General features: G+C 54.7%; 1 protein-coding gene across 1 annotated transcript; it reads right to left on the reverse strand.

Moving 5' to 3' along the window:
* Positions 1-1,805: 1,805 nt before the first annotated feature.
* On the reverse strand, positions 1,806-9,860 carry LOC105472229 (nuclear receptor subfamily 1 group D member 1). Its single transcript, XM_011725265.3, has 8 exons — positions 9,245-9,860; positions 6,246-6,581; positions 5,874-5,962; positions 5,626-5,770; positions 4,626-5,269; positions 4,117-4,302; positions 2,765-2,975; positions 1,806-2,136 (listed from the first exon to the last, which is right to left on the reverse strand). Exons 1-8 carry the CDS (start codon positions 9,273-9,275, stop codon positions 1,937-1,939), a joined length of 1,842 nt encoding a protein of 613 aa, XP_011723567.1. The 5' UTR covers positions 9,276-9,860; the 3' UTR covers positions 1,806-1,936.
* Positions 9,861-14,933: the final 5,073 nt, after the last annotated feature.

The raw sequence follows: 14,933 nt of genomic DNA on the forward strand, positions 1-14,933 counted from the left end.
TTGGGGCAGGGGGTGGGGGGAGGGGTGCCAGGGCTTCCTGCGCTTTGCACTATTGGGGCAAAAATGTCTTAAGCAGTGGGGAACCTGCCACCCCACCCTGACTCTCAGCCTGCCACAGCCCCCTACACACACACACACACACACACATGTACATGCACACACGGACATGGGAAGGCAATGCTATGCTGCCCGTTAGGGCACTGTCCTTTCCCCATCGGTCAGGTGTTCCAACAGGGGTGGAGGGCCTGGAGGAGCACCCACTGTCACCTGTGCATGTTCCTATCCCACCCTGCTGGGGCCTCGGGCTGCCTGCGCTGTCTTTGTCTCTATCCTCTCTCTCTCCTGGAGTACTGATTCCTGTATTACTCCAGTTCCATGGGTAGGCCCTCTTGTACCTTCCTCCCACGCCTGGGGGCCCAGTGGAATTCCTGACCTGTCTGCTGTCTTCCCCATCCCTCCATCCCCACCCCAACCCCTCCATCCCCATTCTCAGCCATGGACACGGCAGAGAAAAGGCCTTGAAGAGCCTTGGCCTCTTATAGGCACTTGGGACTCCCCTACCCTCCCCAATCATATGAGCTGTGATTCCCCTCCCCCTCGGTGATGTGGGGTGTATGTGTGTGTTCCTCTGCGTGAATGTGTGAGTGAGTACACATGGTAGGGGAGGAGCCAGGGCGACTCAGGAGTGCCACGCACCTGCTCTAGAGCGGCAGCTGTCCCAGTCCCTGCTGTGGAAGTGGGGGACAGGGCCCTCTCCTGGGGGCCATTGGTGCTAATGAGGGGGATGGCCTTGATGTGGGTGCTCAGCATGCCTCCCCCAGTATTGGCCCGGGGCACTAGGGCAGGCAGGGTGGAGCAGCAGGTGCAGTATCGGTGGGAGGACGGGTTGCTGGGAATAGGACGAGGGGGCCAGGCCAGGACAAGGGGGTGCCAGAGCCATGACCACTACCCCGCCCCCACCACCCGCCTCTCCATCTCAGTATTGCCCCTCCCATCACTCATAACACACATACCTCATCCAGCCTCCTCCCTGCTCAGACTTGGGGAGGGTGGGGGAGGAGCTCCTGCCCCTTCTCCTGGTGGCGGGTCTGCAGAGCTGGGAGAGGGCAGGGCGTGTGACAGAGACACCGTCCATAAGGAGGACAGTAACTCCTGCCCTGGGAACTCCTGGGCAGCGGGGAGGGGGACACTGCCCAGAGGCGCTACTGAATGTATGAGAAGCTGGTGCTGGGCTGGGGGGAGGGGAGTTGTGGCCAGACACAGGGAAGGAGGTAGGTCTCTTCCCCAGGGAGGGGTGGGACCGGCAGGGGTGACTAGAGGGGCTCCTACTCCTGCCCCACATTGACAATCAGTATGTCTGTTATGTGCGATTTTTCACCCCGTTGTGTTTTGGGTCAGGATTTTAAAGAAAGATATTTTTATGGTAATTGTTGCTCGTCTATTTTACTATATATTTATGTAATAAATATATGATGAAAATAACCCCCTTGGGCACCCCCCTTAGACTTGTGTGCTGTTTCCCTATATCCTCCCATCTGCTGGCAGAGTACCCACCCCACAAACTGACCAGATGGAGAGGTGGCCCCCCCAGCCTTGGCAGTATTTCCACCCCACCCCCCAAACGAGCACACACCACAGAAGCCAGCTCAGCTGTGAACTCTTGGATTTGAGACAGGAACAGAACAAATCAGGGGGCCAGGGGAGGGCTGTGGGGGAGAGAGAGTGGTTTAAATAGGGGAGGGGGGGAAGTTCGGTGATGGGGGAGGGAGGCAGGTATTTACAAGAAGGCTCAGGGGGCCAGAGGCTCATCTTGGAATATTTTATAACAATATAAATAAGATTCTGGTTTGCTTTTCCTTTTCGTCTCGTAAAGGAGAGAGAAGTGCAGAGTTCGATTCTGTACAAGGGGGCAGCGGCAGAAGGCCGGCCGGGCGGGTCACTGGGCGTCCACCCGGAAGGACAGCAGCTTCTCGGAATGCATGTTGTTCAGGGTCCGCAGGTCCGGCAGCTTGAGCAGCAGCTTGGTGAAGCGGGAAGTCTCCAAGGGCCGGTTCTTCAGCACCAGAGCCCGAAGAGCCCGCAGCAGCGTCTCCTGGAGCTGCTCCACCGAAGCGGAATTCTCCATGCCCGAGCGGTCTGTGGGGAAGACGACAGCAGTGAGGCGGACTCCCCGAGCTCCTCTGACGAGGAACCGGAGGTCTGCGAGGACCTGGCAGGCAATGCAGCCTCTCCCTGAAGCCCCCCCCCGAGGGCCGATGGGTAAGGAGAAGGAGTGCCGTACCTTCTCACAGGCCTCTGCCCCGAGAGCAGATGCCTGAAAGCTGGGAGCGTGGGCTCAGCAGGGCTGGTCACCTCCCATCCTGTAAGACCACCTTCCCTTCCTCAACAGGCCGAACATGGCCAGGCTCCCTTGCTTTTTGCTGTGTAGTTCCCTCTGCCTGGGATGCCCTTCCCCCTTTCTCTGCCTGGCAACATCTTACTTGTCCTTTGAGGCCCCAACTCAAGTGTCACCTCCTTCCCCAGCTCCCCCAGGCAGAAATAGTTGTCTGTGCTTCCTTGGTTCATGCTTCTACTGTGACACTTATCTCACTGTTTTATAATTAGTCGGGCATGAGTCTGTTTCCCAAGCTAGACTGTGTCTGAATCATGTCTGTATCCCCAGTGCCCAGTGCAGGGCCTGGCATAGAATAGGTACTCCATAAAAGGTGTGTTGAATTGAACTGCGTCTGCCTCCTCCCCCGGGTCAGGCGAGAGCCTGACCTACCTGCAGAGACAAGCACCACCGCGGTGAAGAGGCCCAGCTCCTCCTCGGTAAGCGCCAGGGAGTTGAGCTTCTCGCTGAAGTCGAACATGGCATTGAGCAGGTCTCCCATGCCCATGGCACCAAGCTCCTGCAGGCTGTAGGTGGTGCGGCTTAGGAACATCACTGTCTGGTCCTTGACGTTAAACAATGATGCAAAGCGCACCATCAGCACCTAGAGGGGGAGTGGGAACAGTCAACCTGGGTGGGGTGGGAGGAGCACTGACCAAATCGCCCCTGTAGTTTGCCAAAGGGTTTAGTGGTGCTGCCTTCGATTTCTCAGTACAGTGGGGGTTGTTTCTGAATGGGCAATGAGGGAGCCCAGGTGGAAGGATGGCTTTGGGATCCAATAAGCCTGAATCTGAGTGTCAGCTTTGTTATTACCTGTGACCTTGGGCAAGGCATTCACCAAAGTTAACTTGCTTTTGTCTAGAATGGGGGCAACAGTGTACCCAAGGCATTATTTCAGTGTAATGGGTTGTGATTAAATTCCAGCTGAGATGACAGAAGTCCCAGCCATCCAGAGACAGCAGCAGGAGCAGCTCAGCCCCTTCCACCAATCAGAGGCTATAAGGACAAAGATACTGGGTTCTAAAACCTTTCAGAGGTCCTGCCCACCCCAGACACCAAGGCCTTCTGCTGGATCCTTCCCAAGGTCAAAACAGGAAGTGGGCCGGGCGCGGTGGCTCAAGCCTGTAATCCCAGCACTTTGGGAGGCCGAGATGGGCAGATCACGAGGTCAGGAGATCGAGACCATCCTGGCAAACACGGTGAAACCCCGTCTCTACTAAATAGTACAAAAAAACTAGCTGGGCGAGGTGGCGGGTGCCTGTAGTCCCAGCTACTCGGGAGGCTGAGGCAGGAGAATGGCGTAAACCCGGGAAGCAGAGCTTGCAGTGAGCTGAGATCCGGCCACTGCACTCCAGCCTGGGCGACAGAGCGAGACTCCGTCTCAAAAAAAAAAAAAAAAAAACAAAAACAGGAAGTGGCTGGGTACAGCGGCTCATGCCTGTAATCCCAATACTTTGGAAGTCCAAGGCGGGTGGATCACCTGGGGTCAGGAGTTCGAGACCAGCCTGGCCAACATGGCGAAACCCTGTCTCTACTAAAAATGTAAAAATTAGCCAAGTGTGGTGGCGGGCACCTGTAATCCCAGCTACTCGGGAGGCTGAGGTAGGAGAATCGCTTGAACCCAGGAGTTGGAGGTTGCAGTGAGTGGAGATCGCACCATTCCACTCCAGCCTGGGCAATGAGCGAAACTCTGTCTCAAAAAAACAACCAACCAAAAAAAACAGGAAGCATAAATGGTCACTCACCTCAAAAGTGCCAGCCTTAAGCAGGGTGACTTGGTCGTGCTGAGAAAGGTCACGGAAGCCTGGGATGTGCTTGGCAAACTCTACCACCTCCCGCACAGCGGGCGTGAAGCTCATGGAGAAATCTTCCCAGATCTCCTGCACCGTTCGTCCACTGCGTCCGTGCGGGTACATGTTCATAGGACATGCCTGGGGGAGGAAAAGATTGAGGGACGCGAGTGTCAGCCAGGCTGGGTCAGATGGACGCCCCAAGCAGAGCTGGACCCCAGATTCTGCCTGGGCTAGAGGCTGTGGCCCTGGAGGATGGGTCTTTCAGATAAAGTAGCAATTAGGTGCCAGGTGGAGATCAGGGATTCCCAGGCAGAGCCCAGACTGCAAGGCAAGACATTCTCTCCTGGGAAGAGGCTATCCCCACCTTCAGCCTCCAGGAGCCCCCAGCTGCCTTCCACTAAGTCCATTCTGCCAAGCCCCCCCGACCTTCTTAACGCACCCGCCCGCCCCCATGCCCTTACCAGCAGAACATTCTTGGAGTTACCCTGCCGGGGATTGTTGGCAGGTGCCTTGCTTTCTGGGGCTGCATACACGTGGGTGGGGCATAGACGGTGCCCGTTGCTGTTGGACTGGTGGCAGCTGTGGTGTGCAGGGCCGGGAGGCCAGGTGGGAGGGTAGGAGGAGGGGGCCTGGCGCAGACCATTTAGGGCCTCGTTATGACGCTGGGCAGCCAAGGTGTTGTTGTCATTGGGGGCAGGTGGGCAGCCCTGATTTTCCCAGCGATGCGGGGTGGTAGTTGGAGGGCTACCTGATGCATGGTTGGCATTAAAGTTGCCAGGTGAGCTGCCCAGCTTGTCATGGGCGTAGGTGAAGATCTCTCGATGGGCCCGGGCCACCTGGGATATCACATCCTCCACTGTGGGCTCGGGGCTTGGGGATCTGGGAGGCGTCAGCTGTTGTGGGAACTGGGAGAAGCCCACCAGGGGTGAGGGGACTGGAGCAGGGGGTGGCGAGGGGCCCATGGAGCCTGGGGTGGGGTGCTGGGTGGGTGAAGTCTCCAGCAGGCACTGGCTGCTCAACTGGTTGTTGGCCAGGTTCATGGCACTCTGCATCTCAGCAAGCATCCGCTGCTTCTCTCGTTTGGGGATGCGCCCAAAACGCACAGCTGCAACAGGATGAGAACAGCGTCAGGAAGTTCTCAGCCACACTCACGTGCTTCTCTTCCTTCCTTCCTCCTGAAAGGGCAAGGCTCTGAAGGCTTGGGGTTTCACATCAAAACTAAAACCAGCAAGGCCACGCCCATCAAGGGGGTTTCCCTAGGAGGGATTGTTGGTAGGAGGTGACCCGAGGGACCAATGGGATAGAAGTGTATGTTGACCCACGCAGATAAAGGATGGACATCCCCTGTGCAAATGTGATTCACAGTATGATGTGTCTCCATTTGTGACTTTTTTAAAGGGAAAGATTAATTCAGAAACTTTGGGCGGAAAAAAGGGGGAGGATGTGGGGATGCTGCCTCACCGTCTCGAGACATGCCCACGGAGAGACACTTCTTGAAGCGACATTGCTGGCAGCGGTTGCGATTGATGCGGACGATGGAGCAATTCTCATTCTTCAGACACCTTTTGTACTGGATATTCTGCTGGATGCTCCGACGGAAAAAGCCCTGGAGGGCAGGGGCGGTTAGTGACCACCTCCGTCATGGCTGGGCCTCTGTGTCCAGGGGGAGGGGGCCACCTGCCCCTGCCCTTACCCCCAGTCCGCCTCACCTTGCAGCCCTCACAGGCGTGCACGCCATAGTGGAAGCCCGAGGCAACGTCCCCACACACTTTACACAGTAACACCATGCCATTCAACTCTGTGAAAGAGACAGGCAGCAGGTGAGCAGGAGAGGCCAGGCTGAGTGGCCAGAGGTGTGGAAGGCTTTCTGGGCTGGAGATCCAGGGAGGGAAAAGCTAAGGAGGAACTCCAGTGTTGAGGGGCACTGGAGTGACAAGACTGGGCTGAAGAGGGGCTGGTGCCACTCTAGGAGAAATCCCTGAAGCCAGAATAGGCCCTGGCGAGACTGGTGTCACATAACCCATTCCCAATCTGGCCCTGGCCTGCTTCCCTTCCCCCGAATCAGCTGGAAAAGTACTCACTGGTGATGTTGCTGCTGCTCTTGCTGGGGGACACTCGGCTGCTGTCCTCCATGGCCACTTGTAGACTCCCTGGGGGGCTCCCATTATAGAAAGAGGAGGATGATGACGAGGAAGATGAGGAAGAAGGGGAGCCATCATCACTCAGGCTGGCTGCAGTGCTCCCAAAGGATCGAGCTGGGTCTTGAGTGAGGGAGCCAGTGGGGGACGGTGGGAAGTACGTGGGACAGCCTTGCGTCAGGGACTGGAAGCTGCCATTGGAGTTGTCACTATAGAGGGATTCAGGGCTGGTGCGGCTCGGGGAGGAGCCACTGGAGCCAATGTAGGTGATGACGCCACCTGGAGGGAGAACAAAAGGGAAGGGGGTGTCAGCCGCCATGTCTCTGGACCTAGGGTGCCACTGTGCTCATCGCCACCTGTCTGCCCAAAACACTGCTGGCCACTCAGTTCACCGTGTGGAGCCCCTAATCTTGGAGTTAATAAGCAATTCCCCAACACACAGTAGACATGGCATGGCCAAGCAACACCCACAACCCTTTGCAGGACACGTTCAGCTTCTGCTTTGAATGTGAGGCGTGACCCCTATGGCATCTCGCATATGTGCCCCCTTCCCTATATGCCTTCCTTGGGAATATCGACTGCAACTAATGACTTAGTTGTCAATTGAAGATTGGGGGATAGGCAGCTGAGCACCATTCAAAGTGCCCAGTCCTCCAAAAACAAAAACCCAGCTGCTGATTTTAATACTGAGACCATTCCAGGAATGAAACCATGGACCATGGAGAGATAGCTAGCTAATAGTAAAGAGAATACAAATCTTACAAAACTAAGACAATCACATTCCCCCCAGTCTGGGAGATATATTCTCTGAAGGAACTGAAGGGAAGGAATCTGCCCGCCTGGTTCCCCTGGCCTCTAAGAGAGTGAGCCACAGTGGACTCTATCTCTGTGTCCAGAAAGGACTTCGCGGTGCGAGTTGCAGGAGGTGGAAATACAAACTGTACAAACTGTCCAGCCTAGGGCTCTAAAATTCCCCCTTCAGATCTCAGCCTGGTAACAATGACCTTGGCTCTGGCCACTCAGGGACTTTGACCCTCTGGTTACATTGCCAACGAGGTGGCTGTGCTCCCGTGGTATTAGCAGGAGAAAAAGGTGACCTGCCTGCCACACCTCTGCCAAGCACCTAGACTGGCCTGCCACAGGCGGGGTGGGAGAAGGGAGGATCCCAGGACACGTGTGAGCTGACACATGCCATGCCACTGTGTCTGCAGAGGCACATGTCTTGCTCACCCACTGACACACACTAAACTGGGCAGGGCGGCCCTAAAATAGCTCAAGGTTGGTCAGGGTGAACCCAGCTCCTTGGAAAATAGTTGCACAACAGATCAGCTCCCACGGTTTCAGGGCTAAGGTGGGGGATGGAATCATTAGGTAAATGAAGTTGACCTAGTTCACCCATCCACCCATCCCCCAAAAGAGAGTGAGACCTTCATGCAGAGGCTTCCAACGTGGAAGTGAGGAGCACACTCAAAAGTGTCTAGGTCCAGGTCTAGACCCATCACTACCAACTTATTTTGTGACCTAGAGAATATCAACTCCCCTCTTTGGGTCTCAGTTTTCCTTTTCGTGAGAAAAAAGGACAATATCATTTCAGCTATGAGTGTGCGGTGCAGTTGCTTTGGGGAGCCCTTTGTAGGCACACTGCAGCTTGTTTGGTGGAGATGGGGGTAAGACAGTGCTCGCAGAACTAAGGAAAGAGAAGCTTGGAGAACAGAGAATTTGGAATGTGGGGAAGCTGAGTCTAAATGAAGTGCAGTGAAGTAGGTGCAAATAAGAGTGAAGGCGAAAGGAGTGACAAGGGTGGTTAGGGGTGAGGTCTCTTTAGGGAATGTAAAACAGAAGGCCATGAGAGGTCAGAGATGGCTCCATGTTACTTTGTTTTGGTGATGAGGAGGAGGGGGCCGGGCAGGCGGACCGGAAAAGGAGGCAGGCGGGGGCGGTGAGTCAGCCCAGCTTCACCCAGATCTCGGCGGGGCGGGGCAGGGCGGGAGCTGGGCCCTCAGCCGGCCTCACGTCCCCGCTCCACGTGTGCCTCTCGCACGTGGCTCCCCAACGAGGAACCCCGGAACTCGAGGCCCCGCCCTCCTTGCTTCCCGTCAATCGAGAGCAGTAGCCCCACCTCCTCCCCGCCTCTCCCCGGCGACCGGGTCGTGGGCTGGACCCCGAACGCTAGCAGGACTAGGACAACCTAGGGGAGGGGAGAAGGGAACACGCGTTGCCGGGGTGACTGGGGGGGCGGAGCTCATTATGTAACGAGGCCGGGAGGCAACAACCAATGGGGTGGCGGCCACGGCTTCTGCTGAATGAAAACAAACGCAGCACGTGGGCCCGGCTCTAGAGCCATGTGAGCCCTCCCGGTGGCCGGGGCCCTGTAGGTGCCCTCCCTCGGGCCGGGCACCACGCTCTGGACTCCTCAAGTGTCGCTCCCTCCTGTCACTGAGGATTCCCCAGTGAGATCCGAACGATTCTCCCAGCCCCTCCTTCCCTGAGCCCCGAGCCACTGCTTCTCAGATTCCCTCGCGCCTGCAGAAACTAGAGGAGGGGGAAGACAGGAGGGGAGGAGGTCCGTTTTCTGAGGCCAGGCATACCACAGCTGCAGGTAGTGGACAGATGGGGCCGTTTCGGGGCACTGTTCCAAAGCTCCCAGTGCCCCTAAATTTTTCGCTTCACCACCCATACCTCCTCTCCATTTCCACCCGCCCCGGGATTCAAGGCTCAAGGGAGCTTTGGGACTCTGAGGGGTGGTGATGGGGCGTTTCTGAGAGTATTCCCAGCCCGAACAAGTCACTCTGGAAATCCCACATTAAAGCCCCGCAGCATGTTAGCAAATCTCCGGGCCAAGGGACTCCTCGGTCCCTTACAAAGTTCCTCTTGTTATAAGGCGTAGATGGAGGTGGGAATACAGTGACAGGAAAAAGATGATAGTAAAGGAATCTCAGTACCTGTGTTGTTGTTGGAGTCCAGGGTCGTCATGTCTTCACTGGCTGAGAGCGGTCATTCAAACTGGACCTTGACTCAAACTAGAGGTTGCGATCACCGCTGTTGCCCCCTGGGCACTGGCTAAGGGCGGGGAGAGGACCCCGCGACTCACGATCAGGATCCGAAGCACCCTGCAGCAAGGTCTTGGGGTGGCCGGACTGCAGCCCTGGAGAAGGGTTGGACGTTGAGGCAACGGAGTTCTGCTTTGCATGGGAAGAGCAAAGAGAGTGTGTAGGGGGAATTAGCCTGCAGTAATTCTGGCTAGAAGGTAGCAAGGAGCGTCGGGTCTCTGCAGCGTACGGGGTGCCTCTGCCTGCCGACTCCGCAGCGCTGCGGGGTAGCGAATCTGGAGCTCCCAGTGCACAAGTCCCAGAGAGAGAGAGGTTGCAACCAGGAAGTAAGTAGGTGATGGGGAGAAACGGGGCACCGAGTCGCAAAGAGGCGAGACGTGTGCCCTGCTACGTTCCCTCGGCAGTAATATTTCACTCTGCCAATCTCAGCCGCCTTTTGCCCGAGCCTTTCCCTGGGACAGAGGGCTCTGCGCAGGCGCCAACAGCCCAGGGTTCCCGGGCCGCACGCGGCACTGGAGCAGGTACCATGTGATCCCAGGGAGCGCCTCGTGCCCCAGTGACACACTTTTCCAACAGCCGGCACGTTGAGCTCTGTGCGCCTGCGCAACGACGAGACTGTCGGGATTTGTAGTCCACTGACAAAGTGGGCGGACTGCGTGCCTTTCCTCTTTCTGCCTGGCAAAGCGCTTACCGGGACCTGGGAGGAGCTGAGAGTGGGGTGGGGTGCGCTGAAGAGTCAGGGTGGCGTGTTTAGAAAGCCTGTATGGCAGGGGCATGTGAATTTCTGGGGAGGGACTGGCAAGCTTGGCTGCTCTCTGGGAGATCAAAGCTAAGAGGCCCTTTCTGCAAACCTTGCAAACGTGAGGGCTTCACGTGATTGCGGGACTGACCTCGTCCTGAGGTTACTGGTGACCGGGAGAGAGACAAGCCAGGGAGGGAGATTTCCCTGGAGTCAGGAGCTTAGGCTGCCCTCTGCTTAGGGGCAAAGTCCAGAGAAGGAAAGGAAATGTGACCCCCTTTCCCTTCTACTCGTCCTAGAGAGAACACCTCCAGGGGAAGGAGTTGCCACAGAGGTAGGGATGTCTGTAGGGACTCCCTGTTTGCTTGTATGACACCATTCCACCCACTCCAGTTGACTTTGGGGTGAGTCATTTCCCTTTGTCTGGGAAATAAAAAGGACAACAGAGGGGAACTAATAGTGAAAGTGCTTTGAGATCCTAAAGTAATGAGCAAGATGTGAGGCAGGGGGTGGGGGCAGAGTGACACCCTTGCCCCTCGGTGCTGGAGGGTAGAATATGAATTCCACAGAAGATTACTACTCAGAGGGGAACATGTAGATCATCTTAAGCCTCCCTCTTTTTACTATTGGGGAACAGGAGGCTTAGGAGAAGTGACTGGCCCAAGGTCAGACGTCCATTGCTAGTTTCATCTGCCCACCCCCAACAGGGAGGTGGTAGATGAACAAGTGAAATACTGAACAGGGGTTAGAAACAGCCAGCATTGCTGGGCGTGGTGGCTTATGGCTGTAATCGCAGCACTTTGGGAGGCTGAGGCGGGTGGATCACTTGAGGTCAGGAGTTCAAAACCAGCCTGACCAACATGGTGAAACTCCGTCTCTACTAAAAATACAAAAATTAGGCAGATGTGGTGGTAGGCACCTGTAATCCCAGCTAGTTAGGAGGCTGAGGCAGGAGAATCCCTAGAACCCGGGAGGCGGAGGTTGCAGTGAGACGAGATTGCCATTGCACTCCATTGCACTCCAGCCTGGGGGACAGAGTGAGACTCCGTCTCAAAAAAAAAAAAAAAAAAAAAAAAAAAAACAACCGGCATTTCCCTTCAGAGCAGCTGTCCCATGAGTAATAACAGATCTCAAGTAGAGGAGATCTATCATGTTAGAGGGCTTGGGACATGGAGCGGATGGAAACTTCTTCAGGCAGTGAAGGGAGAGGGAGCCTGAGCCACCTGCTGCTCCTGCTAACTTCTTCCCCAGGCCCAGTGCTTCTAGGGAGGTTTTTCTTCATCTAGAAAGTCCTTCTCTACAGGCAGCCCCTGGGATGGTATTGATGGATGCCTGGGAAACATGAAAGTCACCAAAAAGGTAGAGAAAAAGAATATGGGAGGCCAGGGGTAGTGGCTCACACCTATAATCCCAGGATTTTGGGAGGCTGAAGTGGGCAGATCACCTGAGGTCAGGAGTTTGAGACCAGCCTGGCCAACACGGTGAAACCCCATCTCTACTAAAAATACAAAAATACTAGCCGGGCATGGTGGCGGGCACCTATAATCCCAGCTACTTGGGAGGGTGAGGCAGGAGAATCACTTGAACCCAGGAGATGGAGGTTGCAGAGGGCTGAGATCGTGCCACTGCACTCCAACCTGGGCAACAGAGTGAAAGTCCATCTCAAAAACAAAAAAAAAGGTCAAGTGCAGTGGTGGCTCACGCCTGTAATCCCAGCACTTTGGGAGGCCGAGGCGGGTGGATCACCCGTGGTCAGGAGTTTGAGACCAGCCTGGCCAACATGGAGAAACCCTGTCTCTACTAGAAATACAAAAATTAGCTGGGCGTGGTGGTGCATGCCTGTAGTCCCAGCTACTCGGGAGGCTGAGGCAGGAGAATCGCTTGAACCTGGGAGGCGGAGGTTGCAGTGAGCTGAGATTGCGCCAATGCACTCCAGCCTGGGCAACAAGACCGAAATTCCATTTAAAAAAAAAAAAAAAAAAAAAAGATGAAGAATATGGACACAGGAGTAAACAGGGTAGTGAGGACAGTGAGTTTGACCGCAGGAGCTTGACCACTCACCCTATGACTCCTTGTAGAAGATGAGCTTCCTAGAATGGGCTAGGCTTTAGCTTTGTTCCCCTGCTCCCAAGAAAAGTGGGGAGAGAGGGCAGTGGGCTCTTCTCTGGCCCTTTGGCCCAGAGTTGGGAAGCTGCAGCAGAGCATGGGAGAGACTGGGAGGGGCTAAAACAAACAAGGAAAGAGGCTTTTCAGGAAAACTTGGTTCTGAGCTCAGCCTCCACCCCCTCTCCCTCTGCCCTCTGGGCTCTGGAGGGAAAGCTAGGAGGTAAGTTGCCATGTCCTGCTCCTGCCTGCTCTCTGTCACCTTGACTCCAAGTCAGAGCCAGGGCCAGAGCCTAGGTGTCTGTCAGGACTGGACTCAAAATCAGGACCCCTGGCGTGCATCTAGCTCCCCACAGCCCAGCACCACCACTAGCACCCTCCCTTTACTTGCCGTGGGTCCTCCCCAAGGCCCACAGCTCTATTGCTGCTGTGGTGGTCCTGCCCACCCCCTGTATACTTGCTGGGTGTTTGTTCCTCTAGGAGGGGGAGCCGGGGTAGGTCAAGACTCCTTCCCCGCTGCAACCAGTGAGAAGCAGGAGGGAGCAGAGATAGAGAGAGCTGAAATTCAGTCAGCCTGACACTCCTCTTGGAAAAACCTGGGTGGTTCTGCAGTCTGTGTGTGGTGTGAAGGCAGAGGCTGGGAGGGAGGGGGCACAGGAGAGGGGTTACCCCCTGCTCCTTCCTTTGCATTTCTTAAAGGGCCCCTCCTTTTTTCCCTGACAAATAAGTAATTCGGGTGTCTTTCTTCTGCAGCTGGTGAGAGGAATACAGAATGAAAAGGCAGTGTTCTCCCTTGGCTCCAGAAGCTTCTAGTCAGTCTGTGCCTGCTTCTTTCTCTGTCAGCAGCTGCTGGGAGAAGGGCAGAAACTATGTGACCCAAAGCCACCAAAGGGAGGGGGGAAAGGCTGGGTTGTCTGGTTCTGGGGGATCCGGAGTAGAATCTTGGCTTCTCTTTGACCTCAGCCTTGACCGTAAGACCTTAAGATCTTAAGACAACAGGTGCATCTCAACACAACCTATTCCCCTGCCCCTCCAGCTGGACATTGCTGTTTACTTCTTTTTTTTTTTTTTTTTTTTGAGACAGTCCCACTCTATCACCGAGGCTGGAGTGCAGTGGCTCACTGCAACCTCCACCTTCTGGGTTCAAGCCATTCTCCTGTCTCAGTGTCCCAAGTTGCTGGGACTACAGGCACACGCCACAAAGCCTGGCTATTTTAAAAATATTTTTAGTAGAGATGGGGTTTCACCATATTAGTCAGGCTAGTCTCAAACTCCTGACCTCAGGTGATCCACCTGCCTCAGCCTCCCAAAGTGCTGGGATTACAGGCGTAAGCCACCACGCCCGGCCTGCTGTTCACTTCTACACACACACACACGTACATACACACATACACATATACCATTTCTCCCATAGCCCAGTTCAACTCAAGAAAGGACTGAACTCTTCATAAATAGTACTCAGATTGGATCCAGGTAGAATAGCATATTCACAATCTGGTACAGCAAGGCACTGCCCTGGTTCTGCATACACTTCCACTTGGATTCCCGAGTCTGGGATTCTGGGGACGAACCTTCCCATTAAGGGCCGTGTTGGATCCTGCCTGTGTGTTTCCAAATATGTCTTTAATTTTCCTTGATTTCTTTGGACTTCAGAGGACAGCAGACACAGAGGAGAAGAAGGAAAGGTATTTAGAACACTAAGCTCTGGTCAGTTATGTATTTGTGCGTGTGTGTGTGTGATTGTATGACTGTGAGTGAGACTGCATGTGTGTAAGTGTGAATGCTGTGAGTGTGTATGGGTGTGCGTGTTTGATCTGAGATCTCTTCTCCCTGTCAGAAGGTTGTTCTGGGTAACAGGGCAACACCCAGTGCAAATTCTGGGTGGCCTAAATCTTGGGCCAACTGCTTGACTGACTGACTGACTGACTGAGGGTGGATCCTTGCTGGAAACAGGTCAGGCTTCTGTAGGTGCCTTCCCATCCCCCTCCTTTCTCACCAAGGAACCATTGCCCAGAGTAGAAACCTGTCTGCCCAGGTGATGCAAACCTGGTATAGAAATGCTGGGGATGCCCCTGAATCAGGGAACCAACCATGTGCCTGGGAAAGGCTCACTTCCTGCCCTCCTAAATCGTTTTCCTTGTCTCTAAAAGGCCAGCTGTCTTTCTCTACCCCACTCAAAGCCTGGATGTTTTGGGGAGAACTTTAAGAACATGCCACAGGAAGGACAGAGTCTGAGCTAACTTGCTTCTCTGTGTGGTGGGGGGAGGGGGATGGAGAAAGAAAGGGCAAGGCACGAGCCAGGGCTGGGTTCCATGGATGTGTTTTGCCTCAGATTCTATCTTTACCTCACTACTGCTTTTTCCAAGGAAAGGAAACCATAAATATGTATTAAGTACCAACCATATGCCAGGCACTGTGCAAAGTGCTTTATACACATTATCTCATTTAATATTCACAACAACCCTATGCTGTAGATCTCATTCTTATTTTAGAGATGGGGAAACTGAGACTTACAGAAGTTTATTAACTTGCCCAGGGTGCCAGAAGGTCTAAGTGATTAGTCTGGAAGTTGTAATTTGCATAGCACTTAAGACTGAAAAGATGTCACATCAAAGAATGATAGCGCTGATGGAAATTATTGGGGGGGGCTAAAGCCCCCTCCAGCTATCTCTTGGAACTACCACTGTCAGTGTCACAATGAAAATGGCAATGCTGGGGATTCAATCCCAGTCCTGAAGA

Source organism: Macaca nemestrina, chromosome 17 (genome assembly GCF_043159975.1).
Source record: "Macaca nemestrina isolate mMacNem1 chromosome 17, mMacNem.hap1, whole genome shotgun sequence".
Lineage (NCBI taxonomy): Eukaryota > Metazoa > Chordata > Mammalia > Primates > Cercopithecidae > Macaca > Macaca nemestrina.

Excerpts from the sequence above, each read along its gene's own strand:
- LOC105472229 (XM_011725265.3), bottom strand. The coding sequence starts at position 9,275 with ATGACGACCCTGGACTCCAACAACAACACAG. Across the intron at positions 6,582-9,244 it reads GGACTCCAACAACAACACAG|GTGGCGTCATCACCTACATT; the intron begins GTACTGAGATTC and ends TTCTCCCTCCAG. Across the intron at positions 5,771-5,873 it reads ACGCCTGTGAGGGCTGCAAG|GGCTTTTTCCGTCGGAGCAT; the intron begins GTGAGGCGGACT and ends CCTGCCCTCCAG.